The sequence below is a fragment of the Alternaria burnsii genome, assembly GCF_013036055.1.
Source record: "Alternaria burnsii strain CBS107.38 chromosome Unknown 730, whole genome shotgun sequence".
In the NCBI taxonomy this organism is placed as follows: domain Eukaryota; kingdom Fungi; phylum Ascomycota; class Dothideomycetes; order Pleosporales; family Pleosporaceae; genus Alternaria; species Alternaria burnsii.
Window position 1 is genome coordinate 476,773 of NW_024066110.1, and position 15,293 is coordinate 492,065.

At 51.8% G+C, this 15,293-nt stretch overlaps 5 protein-coding genes across 5 annotated transcripts; 1 reads left to right on the forward strand and 4 right to left on the reverse strand.

The window, feature by feature from the left end:
- Positions 1 to 1,423: 1,423 nt before the first annotated feature.
- On the reverse strand, positions 1,424 to 2,867 carry GT037_003567 (mitochondrial carrier; the record flags this gene model as incomplete). Its single annotated transcript, XM_038928614.1, has 8 exons — positions 1,424 to 1,551; positions 1,602 to 1,713; positions 1,766 to 1,911; positions 1,963 to 2,148; positions 2,200 to 2,418; positions 2,475 to 2,548; positions 2,597 to 2,631; positions 2,691 to 2,867. The coding sequence occupies 8 exons, from the start codon at positions 2,865 to 2,867 to the stop codon at positions 1,424 to 1,426; spliced, it is 1,077 nt and encodes a 358-aa protein (XP_038788321.1).
- Positions 2,868 to 3,859: 992 nt separating this feature from the next.
- On the reverse strand, positions 3,860 to 4,348 carry GT037_003568 (uncharacterized protein; the record flags this gene model as incomplete). The annotated part of the gene is made up of 2 exons (XM_038928615.1): positions 3,860 to 4,177; positions 4,232 to 4,348. The coding sequence occupies 2 exons, from the start codon at positions 4,346 to 4,348 to the stop codon at positions 3,860 to 3,862; spliced, it is 435 nt and encodes a 144-aa protein (XP_038788322.1).
- Positions 4,349 to 5,133: 785 nt separating this feature from the next.
- Positions 5,134 to 6,701, forward strand: GT037_003569 (uncharacterized protein; the record flags this gene model as incomplete). The annotated part of the gene is made up of 2 exons (XM_038928616.1): positions 5,134 to 6,486; positions 6,657 to 6,701. 2 exons carry the CDS (start codon positions 5,134 to 5,136, stop codon positions 6,699 to 6,701), a joined length of 1,398 nt encoding a protein of 465 aa, XP_038788323.1.
- A 2,697-nt stretch (positions 6,702 to 9,398) lies between these two features.
- Positions 9,399 to 12,281, reverse strand: GT037_003570 (pentafunctional arom polypeptide; the record flags this gene model as incomplete). Its single annotated transcript, XM_038928617.1, has 7 exons — positions 9,399 to 10,101; positions 10,151 to 11,201; positions 11,254 to 11,432; positions 11,488 to 11,652; positions 11,706 to 11,967; positions 12,029 to 12,095; positions 12,147 to 12,281. The coding sequence occupies 7 exons, from the start codon at positions 12,279 to 12,281 to the stop codon at positions 9,399 to 9,401; spliced, it is 2,562 nt and encodes an 853-aa protein (XP_038788324.1).
- Positions 12,282 to 13,123: 842 nt separating this feature from the next.
- Positions 13,124 to 15,184, reverse strand: GT037_003571 (pentafunctional arom polypeptide; the record flags this gene model as incomplete). The annotated part of the gene is made up of 1 exon (XM_038928618.1): positions 13,124 to 15,184. One exon carries the CDS (start codon positions 15,182 to 15,184, stop codon positions 13,124 to 13,126), a length of 2,061 nt encoding a protein of 686 aa, XP_038788325.1.
- Between the last annotated feature and the right edge of the window lie 109 nt (positions 15,185 to 15,293).

Consider the following 15,293-nt stretch of genomic DNA (forward strand, 5'->3'; position numbering starts at 1 on the left):
CATATTGCTTTCTCTAGTGTGCTTGTACGCTCTTCTAACGCTAGAAATGGACAAAAAAAGGTGTCAGTGCACATGTCTTTGCGCTATCTATTGTGGCCCGAGAGCATTCGATGAGTGGCGTCTTAACGAAGACGAAGAATGTTGAAGTTTTCACTTCTTTAGCGCACAGGCTCGTCTCCTCTCGATCGAAAAGTCAGGGGTCATTAAAAGATTCGGACCAATGATGGACGCTAGTGTCCGGGTGCTAGGAGTACTTCATCTGAAGCCAATTCGTGAAGACTTGCATATCGACAATGGATATGTCGCCTAGCTGAACAGCACGAACACTCTTGTTTAGAGAGATACAAGCGAAATCGAGGGTATGCATGGTGAGCAAGAGACAGAGGACAGTGAAGGCCCTAATCCCCTTAGTGTTTGAGACTGATATCAGCTCCTGCGTAGGATATGGCTATGCTGATCAGCAATAGCACAGCAGCTTAGTATGGAGACCTATAGTTCTGCTCTAGTGCACGTCCCGGAATATACTCGGCTGGTCATATTGACTCCACTGGCAGTAGGGCGAGATAGTGATCGTTGAAGGTACGCGAATGAGAGACCTAGTGGGAGTCGAAGGCTAGTGGTTATTCGTTCTCGAGCTAGATTTGAAGGGAAAAAGCGAGGCTGGGTAGATAGTGGTATGAATATCCTGCTAGCTCTTACTTCCTGTGTTGAGCAGAGAAGATAGTGTATTGTTGTGGTAGATATCTAAAGACAAAGATAGAAGCTGCGATACTTGTATTTGCAAAAAATCAACCGAACAGCTTCCGTGTCTTATGGCGAAAGCAAAAGAAGCTAACTACAAGTAGGGTCGCTGTGTTTGTCTTTCTGCTTGTTCATCCATCTACACTCTAAGCCCTGAGCTTGCCCAGGTGTTTTAGAAGCTATGTCCTTCAAGTCTTTGCATCATCGCCCGCTCTCTTCCTCTTATTAGAGCCTGCACCATTGTCAATTTGTCACCTCTATCGCGCCTACAAAGACACAAGGTGCACATTTGGATTCGCTTGCTTCGGTAATATTGATTTCAGAGACGCTAGCAAGAATATTGCTATGATGTTAATTGGCGATGGGATCTAAGGTGTTCAGTAACAAAGAAGGGTAAGCTTTTTCAGAGCACCCTAGACACCATTCGGGGCAAGAGACAGGGGAAGGCATCTCCACTCTGGAGAACGTTGGATGTCACGCCTATACAGTAAGCCGGCGATGAAAATAGAGACTGATATCAAGACCGGATGCTGCACATGCGTGCCTTGATGATTGCTGTGCTCATTGTGACATACTCGGATCCAGGATAGTTTACATATCCGCTCCGATATAAGCAAAATATGCGCCTACTCCATGCCCCTATGCAGATACAGAGATACAAAGCACGTGAATGTCGACTCGATCACAAGTCATTCGCGCGAAGAAGCTCCTCGTCGTAAGACATGCCGTTGATGCGCTTCTTGGTGAACTCGAATGCAGTAAAGAAAATCGCGTTGACTATGCAGGAGCGAGACATGGAAACACCAAGGCCTGAGTCAAGTTAGTATTGAATCCCAGAGAGTGTGGACAGGTATGTTCACCTCGATACATCCGACGACTAAAGAAATGGATCTTCGGACGCGTTGCCTTGTCTTTTCCCCCCACGAGACAGTTTCGCTGGTAGATACTCTTCGCTGTATCTATTGGAAAAATCTACCAGGGTTGTCAGTACGTCGAGAATGACCGTTAGGGTTTAGAATCATACGCATGCCCAGCTGACGAGTCCACAGAGTCCGCCAGCTACTACTACAGCCAGTGGATGTGTTGGTGAGGTGCCGCGCGCATTCGCCAAGACCTGTTTCACACTTTCGTATGTTACAAAGTAGATGCCGGTGCCGATGGAATCTCGAACTATATTTCATCAGCACTTGCATGGCTTCTGTATTGTTGCGGTTCGCTTACGTAGATGCAAGTGGAATCCGGAGTATAGCCCTGTCCAACCCCGATGTTTAACCAGATTTTGCGCCGTCTTCCAGGTTCCCAAATTCTGGTAGCTTTTACGTACTGCTTCGTTCTTGCCGCCGCCGTCGTTGCGCTCAGCCATTAGTACGGAGATTTGAGCGCTCAGTTTCGTCAGTTCGAAAGGACCTGGACGAGATTAGCCAGATACCCATGTGAAAAGCAACAGCCATCTCGTACATGCGATGACTGTGATAGCAGCGCCGGCATTGACGCCTGCCAGGCCAAAGCATGCAATGGTTGAAAACGTGGGCCATGCATCTCGGGTGTTCGCAATAACGAGCGGTGAAGTTCCGGTGGTCTGGTAAATCCAATTATCGAGCGCGTACTTGGATCGTTGGTAGATGGAGAACGACACGGTACGGACGAGGGTTATGCTTGCGAGAGGAGACCAGACACCTATGACGCGTACATTAGCATGTGATGGATGCGCAGCTGTGAAGGGCGAAGCTTACCACGGTAGAAGCCGTGAAAGCCCTCAGTCTTGTAGGTGTGGCGAACGCAGTCGGCAAAGGAGTTGAACTTGTAGCTATGCGATGTTAGCCGTGGTGTAGGCGATGTTGGGTGTCTGGCGTACGCTTGTAGTCGGGTCTTGACTGAGTCCAGAGGATACTGGAAGCTATCAGCAATCACGAGGTCGGTGATGTTGGACTGTATACAGGCCCACGTACTGCGGCAAATGTAGATAGCAGACTGCTGGAGCTTGCAGCGACCTCGGTGCGGTACTTCTTGGTCCATCGCTTTGCCTGCTCACTACGCAGGACGGCTCTTGAAACCTCGGTCAGATTTCTGGGTCTATTTGGAATCTCCTGTTGTACATTTGGCCTCCCCTCCTCCTGCTTAGGCATACTGGCTATCGCTAGCTGTGGAAGACGCTGCAGTCTTCCTACGGCAATCGCGATCGGGCCAGCAGCCAGGCAAGCTCCATGAAGGCCGCGGCGATGTCCGGCTCGATGGATGCAACGGGTGTGCGCGATTGGCGTCAAGCGTCGAGGTTTGTGGTCGAGAGCAGCTCGGGCGACAATGGCTGATGTTGGCGAATGTGTATGGATGCGGAGCGTCGTGGTGGAATGGTGGGGTTAAGCTCACGCTTTGTGCAACTCGCACCCCCGAAACAGTCTAACGGCCACGGAAGAATGAAGCCATTGGCTGCAGGGGGGGCGATCGACGCAACGAGCTGCACTTGAATCTGGCTCAACGTGCCTCAATATCCCGCATCCAACACATGCGAATCGATCAGCGTCTTCACATACCAACACATGACTTTGCTCTCGAATCGTGCTTCCCGCCACTCGCCCACAGCTCGTGGTATGGCGCACCCTGGGAAGCTACCACAGCTGGATGCGGGGTTTGCTCACATGTGAAGCTTAACACCATCCATGTCTGTTGCTCCGGCAAATCACAGAACATCTATATGGCAGTTACGGCACCTGATTAGACCTGTTCCGTCATGCATCATGTATACGACGACATGCTGTGTTACTATGGCCTTCTCTGTCGCTACAGCTCCGCCTTCACTATCCGAGGTCGAACAAACTACAGTCAAGTTCAAGCTGGCGCAGAGTGCGTGTGACACGAGGCTACCGGCCGCGGACCATGGTACATGCTTTTCCAGCTTCACAGCCATAGTAGATCCAAACAAGCATCGTCTTTGTGGTAACAATCTTCCGATCCAGTCCACATACTAGGCACGGCTCCGAGGAAGCGGCCTTGTTCATAGATTTGTGAATTTCGCATGATAAAATTATCTCTCGCTGAGTAACTTTTGTACCTTCCTTCAATCATACAGCGAACTGCTTTGGCATTGCCATCACCTACAGCCTTGCCACACTTTCAGATCTCAGTCTTTCTTTCCCATAATCTTCCTCAGTTCGGCATCGTTGTCGGACCTTTCAACTGGCACCTTTTGGTTCTCGTCGACCTTTCGCTGTTTCTTCTTGCGAATGTCTCCCATGAGGGCTTCGCTGAAGGTTCCTTTATCATCGTCTAGCCTCTCTATCTGACCGTGACGCCTCATACTCTCCTTGTGCCAGCTAATCTGCCCGCCATCTGCTTCTCGGTGTCTTTTGGCGTTCAATTTCGCTGCTCGTATCGATGTTCGGGCGTATACGAAGAGAAGACCAGCCATAGTGAGGGCTGCAAGGGGTGCCATTATGGTCTGGGAAGCATTAGCTGATGTCAACACTGACAAGCTCGGAAACACATTTCGTACCCGGCCATTGATAATACCACGACCCCTCGTAAGGCGCGCTGCTGCATTTGCCGAAGTTGGCTTGGACGTCTCGCTCATGCCATCGGCAGCCTTGGGCATAGAAAGTCTGCCGCCCATGATGAAAGTAGCTAAAGTCAGGAGTGTCAATGTCGGTGGTGGGGATGGTGTGATATCTTCGGTGATTGCCGTGTTTGCTTCAGGATTCAGGATCCGGGAAAGTTTGAACTGCTATCATGTGCTGGCATGTTTCCCAACCAGCATCCGTTAAGGCAGGCTCAATTCACTTGACTGACATACAGTTGCTTGCCTAGTCGAGTCCTGTGTCGCAAGTGGGCGCCTGGGGGGAGGTCTAGAAGCCATGAGGTAATCGACCAAGTAGCTATCACAAGCGGTTAGCGCGAAAGCACCTCCGACATGTCCGCAAACCGAGGTCGCGTCATCGCCGGCTGCTTCCCTAATCGCAAAATCTTATTTCCCATATTACCAAGCGGCATACATCGGCCATCTAGAAGGCATTGCGTGACAATTGCAGGGCCCTGTTTGACCTTCCATCGCTTCTATTCTGGAACATCTGGCCTGTACAGCAAGCAGCTTTACTGCATACTGCACCTGCACCATTGGATTACCAAATCGTCCAATCCAGTCTCTGACTGCAGTAGTAGATTTGGAAGCTAGGTGCTCTGACGTATTCTATAAGTATCTGCCGTTGTCCCGCTGCATCTTTAATGCAAAGAACAGCGACCTTTAGACTGCGAGCTCTATCGACGAGTCTTCGTACCATTACCCCTCCATCTCCAGGACAAACCTCACTGCTCCGACCGCACTTCCGCCTTTCACAAACCGCAGTGGCATCCGCACGTTTGTCAAACCTCGCATCTCATTTCTCTACATCAGGCATCAGGATGTCGTCGCAGACCAAGGAATGCGATTACTTAGTAATCGGAATTGGCAGTGGAGGTATTGCCTCCGGCCGACGAGCTGCCAAACACGGTGCAAAAGTCATCGCAATCGAATCGTCAAGATACGGCGGTACTTGTGTGAACGTCGGCTGCGTGCCGAAGAAAGTCACCTGGAACGCGGCTGCGATTGCCGAGACCTTCAAAGACGCAAAGGCATACGGCTTCAAGGTTGGTGGGGTCCCCGACTTTGACTGGCCCTACTTCAAGAAGAAGCGCGACGACTACGTCAAGCGACTGAATGGCATCTACGAGAACAACTTGAACAAGGACGAGATTGAGCATCTGAGAGGTCGGGCCAAGTTCGTCGCGAAGGACGAGGTTGAGGTTGCGCTCCATGACGGAGGCTCGCAGCGCATCAAAGCAAAGCACATACTCATCGCAACCGGTGGAAGACCGAAGCTACCCGACATTCCTGGAAAGGAACTCTGCATTAGCAGCGATGGATTCTTCGACCTCGAGAAGCAACCCAAGAGCATCGCAACTAGCGGCGCAGGGTACATTGGTGTTGAGATGACTGGCATGCTTCACGCACTCGGCTCCAAAACACACTTCTTCATCCGCGGCGACAAGCTCCTCCGAACGTTTGATCCCATGATTCAAGACACTGTAACCCAGGAGTACGAACGTCAAGGCATCAACCTATACAAGGGTACCCAGATTACCAAGGTAGAGGATATCGGCAACGGCATGAAGCGTGTGACCTACCAGAACAACGAGACAAAGAATGAATCCACTGTCGAGGTCGAAGAGGTGCTGTTCGCGACTGGCCGCGACCCCGAAATCGAGGATCTCAAGATCAAGGACTTTGGCATCAAGCTCAACGATAAGAACCATATCGTGACCGATGAGTACCAAAACACTTCCATCCCCAACATCTACGCTATCGGTGACGTCTGTGACCGTGGCTTCGAACTTACCCCAGTTGCCATCGCTGCTGGCCGACGCCTCTCAGACCGTCTATTCAACAACCAACCCAAAGCTCACCTCGAATATGAGAACATCCCCTCCGTTGTTTTCGCCCACCCAGAGATCGGATCTATCGGTCTGACTGAGCCTGAGGCCCGCGAAAAATACGGCGACAAGATCAAGATCTATAAGACTGAGTTCAAGGCCATGTACTTCGCTATGATGGACCCTGAAGAGAAGCAACCGACAGCATACAAGATCATCTGCGCAGGTGAGAATGAAAAGGTCGTCGGTCTGCACATCCTAGGCCAAGGAAGCAGCGAGATTCTGCAAGGATTCGGTGTGGCAATCAAGATGGGTGCCACCAAGAAGGACTTCGACAACTGTGTGGTAAGTACTCCCCCAATCTTCCTACCCCGTTTTGTCGTGCGTCCCTGGATGCATATGCGGCAGTGCTTCGGTTATCGACTGCAGCATCAGCCACGTTTGCGGGGGAAAGGAACGGCATTCTGCGTTAGGCGTTTGATGACATGGATGCTAACATGTGCTTCTTTTCACAGGCTATCCACCCCGTGTCGGCCGAGGAACTCGTCACCATGACTTAGGTCAATTGGCATCTCGTGCACTTGTCTCACTTGTGACAGTGTATAGATTAGGAGAGATAGACTATATTGGCAAAGATCAGAGAAATGGTAGTAATCGTTGTTCATGGCTGTGCATACCCATACTGATACTTATGCTTCCAAACATCTTCTTCGTGTGCAAAGCTTATGCTCAACCACTTTGCCACACAATTACAGCGCAACATGTTCTCTCAAATGTTGCGATACATCCAGTCGATTTCCCTCCCATCCCTCGGGGCTCAATGACCCTTCCGACAGTAACCCTGCAGCTGCAAGGTCTTGGAGTAGAGCTTATTCCCCCACCATTCCGAACAATACCCATACTCAAGGCACAAGATATTGGTACGTACCTGCCCTACTAGCATGGGAAGGGTCTAACCGTCATTGTCAAACTAATGCATATATGATACGACATCTGTTAGTTTTGGGGTTTTAGCTAGAAAAACATAGCAAAAGGGCTCTATTGCGCGTCTTCTTGGTTGCTGTAGCCGGTGGCTTCGCGACGGCTTATCTGACCGATGCATGTTGCAATGTACATGCAGGGCATTGCAGGGTATGGTTGAGTTTGGTTTAGGGTCTCGTCTCTCCCGAGGTCGCTCTTGGTATTGCGTGTACGTGGTACATATGAGATTCCAATTCATATACCTTCGATGCTTTTTACGTGTACCCGTGTGTCTACACGTGCATGTACCCCGGACTTTGAGTATGTGTAGGTGTGTCAGAATGAGTTAAAACGAGTAAAAAGCAATGGACTGACTGTGACTACGTATTGTCGTATCGCTTACCGAGAAATGGGAAGAAGGGATGATCATAGTCGATCATCATATCGTTTGCGTTATCCCTCGTGGTGATGGATGAGCATGATAACGAGGTGTGATATAGGTCAGGTTCTCGCGATCTAGTATGCGCCGTTCCTGGGAACCGGGTGTTGAATATGCTGCGTGTATTTCAACATCATTACTTCATGACCGTGATCTACTTTGTGGAAATGGCGATAGAACGGACAAAGTAAAGGAGCATGCCGCTGGTCACCTTATTGCTTGATTGGTTGTCTTTTATCATGCAAGTCTGCCAATTCTCATCACACGCTCATTTCCCGTCATATTTACCGCCCACGCCGCCCTGCCTGCCCTGCATTGACAGGAAAGAACCAACGGGTCCTCCCCGCGTTCGCTTGGGGTATTTCGCGGGGTGGCTGCCAGTCTATCATCTGATATGCTATGCAGTCTTCAACGTGCATTACCACCGGCACCAGCTGGACCCACATATGTAACCTATTGCAACCTGAGCTACTGACATGCCCTGCACACCCTTCTAAGCACAAAACGAATTCCGTCTTGTGATCGAGAACGAGTTTTGCTGATGTTACAACATAATCATTATTGTTGTTCGTTAATGGACCCTGCAGTAGATGTCGATATGCTGTGAAACGGAGAATCTCCATCCCACCACTTAGAGTTCAGCCGAAAACCTGGTCCCTGGCTGCTCCCTTGTGTGGCGTGAACGCCCTTCTTCATACCCATGCCGACTGGCGTTTGTGGCTTCCAGAAGATCGCTGTTGGTGACGACGATGAACCACACCTAAACGTTATTTCTTTTTTAGCACGCGATTTAGGGCAACGGAGGCGCATTCTCCGCGTTAATGTCAAGGAAAATTGAATGCTCCCCGGATTCGCTCACTGTGTCCCTCCACACTTGCGCACACACCGTTGCAAGCCACAGTGTGGAGACTCTATCGTTGCTGTGCTGTAGCGCGGCGGAGGGGGCGCCAATACAGCGATGACCTGCATCGCACTGACACCTCGTGCCTGCGCCGAGTGTCCAGAATCATGCTACGGACTGACCGCTCCGTGTTGATCGATGTTCTAGACAATTAGAAAGGAGGTGTGTTTGAATCTCATACTATTCATGTCCATCTCACCCAAGCAAGGCAGGTCCCTGATGTACCAGCGTCTGGAGTTCCCGGGGTCTCCCCCATGATACCGCCGGACCCCGGGTTATTCATATGCGAGATATGCCGCTAATGCGCATCGAACCGGGGTCTATTTAGCGTCAACGCGAACATCAAGCCGTCGCTATGCACATTGACTCGAAGCGGTGTGCTTCCGCACCCTAGCGGCTGAGCTTCTGATAAAGGCACCGAGGCCGCTCCCCACCATGACACAAAGCGCGTTCGATACGGGCCTCCACGTCGGAGCCGACCCCAAAGCTTTGGTGTGGGCGTCTAAGTAGAGTAGCGGTACCTTGTCTGTAGAGCGGTGGAACTTGTTTGACGATTGTCTGAATAGTGTGGAGCTGGCGGCAATTGCTACTGCCGACTGGTGTCTTGAGAGCGCTGGCTCATTTGCGGTCAATAATATTATACAAGTTTACATATAGCGGCCGTGACATTCGTTCACCGTAGACACGAGGCTGTGAAGCAAGCCTCTCTGTGCTCCAAGTCCTCCTGTTTTACGCCGCACTGGTTTTAGTTGAGAAACCCCTGGACCGGACCAAGCTGGTCAATGATGGGCCCTAAATGATAGCTCTCAAAGCTATTACAAAATGTACTGTGAAATGAAGACAAGTCCAAATTTAAATCCATGTGATGATCGTGGCACGTTCGTTCCGGTGCTCCGTTATGATATTGCGGGAGTGCATACTGCAGCGTCTCGAACTCGGCGAGAAAGATGAGCAATTTCAGGTACTCTGTCCACTCAAGAAGAAGTCTAGCTCGCTCGGACCGCCTCTGCTGACTTCGTTTTCGGCAAGTTGCTCGAGCAAGCTGAGGAAAGGATCCTTGCTGTCAGGGTCTGTATGCACTGACGCGCCTGATGTGCTTCCAGCACCGGGGGTCGGCTGCTGGTCGTATGGCGTCGGCATACTCAGCATAGGGTCGAAGTGGATCGGATGGCTGTTATCCTGGTTTTGGTTGAGATTCGCTGTCCGCGGAACTGGTGATGGCGCCAGACTCGCAAATTGCGGCAGTGGTGAAAACGAAAAGTTTGGCGAGAAAGGAAGAGCAAGTCCACCACCGTTAGCACTCGGTGGATTCAAAGAATTGCTCGGTAACGGTGGAGTATAGGGTGGCACACTAGATTCATTAGGATGCGCTCTAGTATCTCCCGGGCTCGGGTTTGATTCCGAAGTACCGGCATCGGAAGGTCTGTGAGTATGTACAGTAAGCGGATGAGTGGCTGATGTAGGTGTTGGGGGAATGGTCTGAGAATGGGCTGCAGGTTTGGAAGATGAAGTTGTGGCTCTTCGTCTCTTGTTTGGGTGACCATTAGAGTATTGTGGTTGTTGTGAGGGCGCGGAATGCTTTTGGTAGCCTTGAGCGTTCCCAATGACGCCGCTAGTCATGTACATGTTATTGCGTTGTTCGATGTTGAAGGTCGCAAGGCTATCGAACTGTTAGCACAGTATGTGGACGCTGAGACCCGTCCGCTTACCCTTCGTGAATGGATTCGACCGCTATATCCAAAAACGTAACATGTGCTCCATCGAAGATCTGGCCAGGGTACCTGTCGAAGAAGTCTTCAAGTTGGAAAACCGGCGCATAGCGCATGGGGTTGCTTGCCAATGATTGGACAAGCTCTGTGTGACATCCGTAAATAGTTTGCAGTGTGTCTCGCTGATGCTGAGCTCCAGCCCAGATGAAGCGAAGCTCGGACAGTTGCTGCATCTCACGAGACAGAAATTCTGCGCTGACTGAGAAAACCTCTCCTTCTCTTCCTGGGTAGTGTGCTCCATGCACATGTATCGTGCCCGCTGTGCATATACAATAACCAACGAAGGCCGGCCAATCTATGATAGAAGAAGCCCTGCCTATTTCAACCAGTTCGGCAATGGCATTTGCATGAAGGAAGCATAGGTTGGTCGCTTCGATCTGCCAGGGTTGGTGCTGCGACGTCCCAGAAAGCTCGGCCAAGTCTACAGGGAGAAAAGGCCGATAGATGAGACAATGTATGAGGTGGTAAATCAACTTGCTGAGAACAAGTATGGTACTGTCGGGTTGACCAAAGAGAGCCTCGATGGAGGTAAAGGTATCTTGCGTCTCCGATGCCCATATGTCGAGTTCTTGGCGGATTTTGGATAGGTTGGATAATGAGTGCCAGGGAAAGTGTGAATCACCCTTGACACCACCGGCTGCAAGGTAGCGATTTGTTATACCCAGGATGCGTGCTATGCCAATCAGCATACCCATACTTCCTTGTCCGCCTTTTCCAGTGCCGCCCATGAACTGCAAATTGCATCCGTTTGGAAAGTAGTCACCGTCTATCAGCATCGCGCCGGGGTGCAGCTGCCAGCTCGGCAATCGTAGCACAATTGATTCATCCGCAATCAACGAAGGTCGCTTGGAGCCGGTTGCAGCGAAACGGTCCATGAGGTAACACGACCAGAATAGTCGGCGTCGCCCTTCACGTTCGGCAGGTGTGACTTTCATGCCGGTTGGTAGTTCGCGATGTAGGTCGAGCGCAAACGCCATGCTGATAGCGGAATCTTGAGAACGAAGTCAGTTCTGTACTAGCTTGCGATAGCGACGAATTCGTACTCAGCAACATAAACGTCTTCTTGCCCTTGCCTAACTGAAAGCTTGCTTGCGAAAGCAGCATCAGTGTCTGCAAAGTTTCGATAGAGGGCTCATCTATCTCAAGTTCCAGCCGAGCACGACGGGCATACTCTTGTCCGATGCGCACTGCAGAGCTGTATCCTCCGAAGTGGGGTGCATATCTGGGGTACATATATTAATTGTGTTCAGGAATACTCAGGGGTGGGCGAATCGTACCTAGCACTCACGGCGTAAACAGCATAGGCTAAGTGACCGGGAAGCTGATTGGCCTGTAGTCGCTGTCTCGTGGTCGACTCGTCCAGGATATAGTAGGGCTTTCCATGAATTCTGGCGAAATAGGTGTCTAGAAGCAGGTCGGGAGCTAGGGTAGGCGGTTGTATACTAGACACTATTAGCAATGCGCCGGGCCAAGACGGTATGCTGTGAGTAAGTACCTTGGCTCAATGGGCGACATCAACTGATTCGCATGGTTGGTGGCACTTGAGCGACGGGGCGATGATTCGTGTGGAGATTGCGACGATGCGAGATCTTTTGGTTTGGTGTCGACGGCAGTGTTGTTGTCCTGGGAGGTGGGGTCGGTTTCGGTTGGGTCATCGCTCTTTCCTTCGGAAACCAGGCGCTTTTCCAGGCCGTCAACACGCTTCAGAAGGGCCTCGAGGACGTCTGTCTTTGGTCCTCGTTTTTTGGGAACAGCGTCTGTAGCGGGCCGTCAGCTCATGTTTGCATGCGTCTAGGGGCGTTTGAGAGTGGAGCGTACCATATATACACGGACAGTTGAACACCTGACAGGCTTCACAAGTCGGCCTTGTGCGATTGCACTTGATCTTGAAGCTTGGGTTAGTACACCAAGTGGGAGATGAGTGTAGAAACGCTACCTTTCGCTTTCGACAACTCTTGCAGTTCATGGCCTCTCGGGGCTCGTTCGAAACGCGGCGGGCGGGAAGTCGGTCGATACCGATCTGAGGTCTAGCCATTGCGGCGGCCAGTGACTGCGACACTTCGGTGGACATAGCGGCGCTATAGGACGATGGACCAGAAGCATTCTCTGGCTCAAAATGTACAAGTTGATCGCGAACAGGACGTTAGGAAGAAGAAAGCACGCCCACGATACAGCGTAAGATGTAAGTTCAAATTAAGGCCTATGGCAGTGGAGACAAGCAGGGGGTGCGCGGACGGCGAGGCTTGATGAAGCGGGAGTGCGCGCCCACTCGGATGCGACTCAGTGGACGCTGTCGACTAGGAATTTGCAGCTATGGAACCGCTGGGGGTGAAGGGGACGCGTGACGACGATCTCGGGGTATCTAGCCTTGCGTGGTAGAACAGCCCACGAGCGAACCTTGGAACCGTTGGGCCGAGTCGAGTAGACGGTATGGAATACGCAGCTTTCGGGGCCCTTGCTAGGACAAAAACATGACAATCATGAGGCCACTGGGGTAAGAGGCTAGCCGCACGTCGAGGAATCGTCCATCTCATGCCGTCTCAGCCAGCGCACCGTGCCTCGGTTCTCTGCCATGCAGCTACTAGCAATTTGGCACTTAAATTGCGCCCGTCTCACGCAGCTATCTCGTCTCGGTGTAGCTGCGCCTGTAGCGCCGGACTGCATCGAATATGTTCTAGAAAATCCGGGGTATCGCTCGCAAGCCAATCAGTCCAGACTGCCGTACCATTAGCTGCAGCCCCCGTCCCCGGTAACAGCTCCCACGAGGGCCCCCGTCATCAAGAGTCACCCGTCATCCCTGGTACTCGCTCCTGTCACGCTGCATGTGCTCTACATATCAAGAACAGGGTTGTCGTGTGTGATTGTGTGGACATGAAAGTGGTCATCAAATGTGTACATTGCTAATTGCTGAATTTAAAAATGTCCCCTTCCGGATGCCAAACGCACAAAATCATAACACACGTTTTGGCCGACGAGCTTCCGTATTGTTTCAACTGTCGTCCATGCTGAGACGTCAGCAATACCATATGCTGTCCATCCGGCTGATGTAGCAATTGCCAATGGGTCGGCCTTACGGGGCCCACTGGCCAAGTCAACAAACACCTTGCCTGCAGCCTTCGTTCCTGTCGCCCCATGTCCGTTGGTGCTTCCATTCCTTCCGGCAACCCTGTAGTGCTTCAGCAGGGGCACCACCAAAAGCGATTTCTCAGCAGGCAGAGCCGAGATGATAACAAACGGCTGCTGCAGCCGCTTCACGTCGTCTACCGACCGTACCGGTGACACGTCAGTGGATAGTGGCCCGTGGGATCTGAACCCTATCGTATATATGGGCCCAATACCCAGGTTCTTCAGTGCAAAAATCGAGGCTGATGCATCGGCCTCATTGCTTGCAAGCAGCAAGGCTGCCTGTCCACTGTATGCTGAGGGCACAAAGTCGCGAGTCAGTGTTGCCCGGATACCCTTCCATCTCGTGTTGTCCCCTATGAAGGAGGCGTTGCTCGTCCCCGAGCGCACCAACACGGTATCAACTTGCCCAATGGCCCGCGCAGCATTCGACAAGGAAGGTAGATAAGACGCCGAAGCCGCTAAGGGTGGGTTGATGTATGCACCACCAAAGTTGTTGCGTCGAAGAATGTGCTCAATCGAAGCCTTGGGTGCTCTCTCTGCAAACCCAAACGAATGCGGCAGGCTAAGCTCGTTGAAACACTTCTCGAAAAACATGGCTTGCGACGTCGATCGAAAGCTTCCGATACCGTAGATGTCTTGCTTCGGCATCTGGCCCATAGTGTGGAGCGCTGCATTAATCTCGGCTGCGCTAAGCTGGCCAGGCGCCGCAATCATCGGTAGCAATGGATGTGTGATTGGAGTGAATATCTTGTTCAGCGTCCTTGATAGCTGGCCCATGGGGCCCATGTTGAGTCCTGAAAAGGGCGGGTGAGGATATTTGGCCTGTATAGTAGACCGGAAGTACTCCAGCTCGTAGTTCTCCTGCATCGAGTTGACCAGTGCGTACATCTTGACAATATCCCCATACACGGCACCCATTTCGAACAGGCGCTGTGTTTCAGGTGAGGTCCACTTGAAGTTACCCGAGAAGTCGTGGAACGCCGAGATTATCTTGGTGCACGCCTTGTTCTCGGCCAGCTTCCTCCTAATCTCCTCTGGCAGCCACAGTTCCACATCGATATATTCGCAGCCCCATTGTATCGCGCGCGCGAGGTACCGGTAGAAGAGTGAGGGATCGTCCATGGGAAAGCGGCCATTTTCTTTTGTGCACCTCGTGGTGAAGATGATTGGCAATTCTGTGCGTTGGCGCAGTACCATGACCTGCTCGCCGACATACTTCAAACTGGGTATCTTGCTAACTGACCCATCTGGCAGAGGCTCCTCCAGCAAGTCGACTCGTATTTCGATCGCATCTGCGCCGACGGATAGGATATCCAGGTTAGGAAGCGCAGCGTGTACATCGGGAAAAGTAGTCGATATCAGTGTCGTGCGAGCTTTCTTGGTGAGATCGCGATGGGGCCCGATCTGGCCCAGAATGAAGCCGAGGTACCGCGACACGTCTCGACGGAAGAATGGCGATCGGGTATAGAGGTATTCATAGTCGCATCGGTCGGTGATGCTCTCGTCCAGTTCGTAACTGCCGTCTACGCGATGGGTGTTGATCAACAGCCTGGAACGGTCCCAGGCGTCCAATTGCGGTTTGGCCAGCCTATTGCTTAGACCGTAGACCGTCTCTGGCGGCCCTGCCAGTGCGTCGTCAACCGATGTCGCCGACTCCCATTTTTGGCCCAGGACATCCGCGAAGATGCCTACAATGTCCTCCTCGCCCTCGTTGTGCAGAATTAACAGCGCCGGCCGGGCGCCACTCGGAATCTCCTGCACGTCTATGACGGCGCCTTCCTTGAGATGGGGGGTGGTTGTCGTCGTCGTCGTCGTCGTCACGCTCCCGGTTTGCACCATGGTAGCCATGAGTGGGTAGAGTTGTGCGCTGTGCTGCTTGTTACTGTTAACCGTAGGTGTTGAAACCGTTGATGCGATGCTGGATCTCGGCGAGAATGCGACGGGCGGTATACAACTG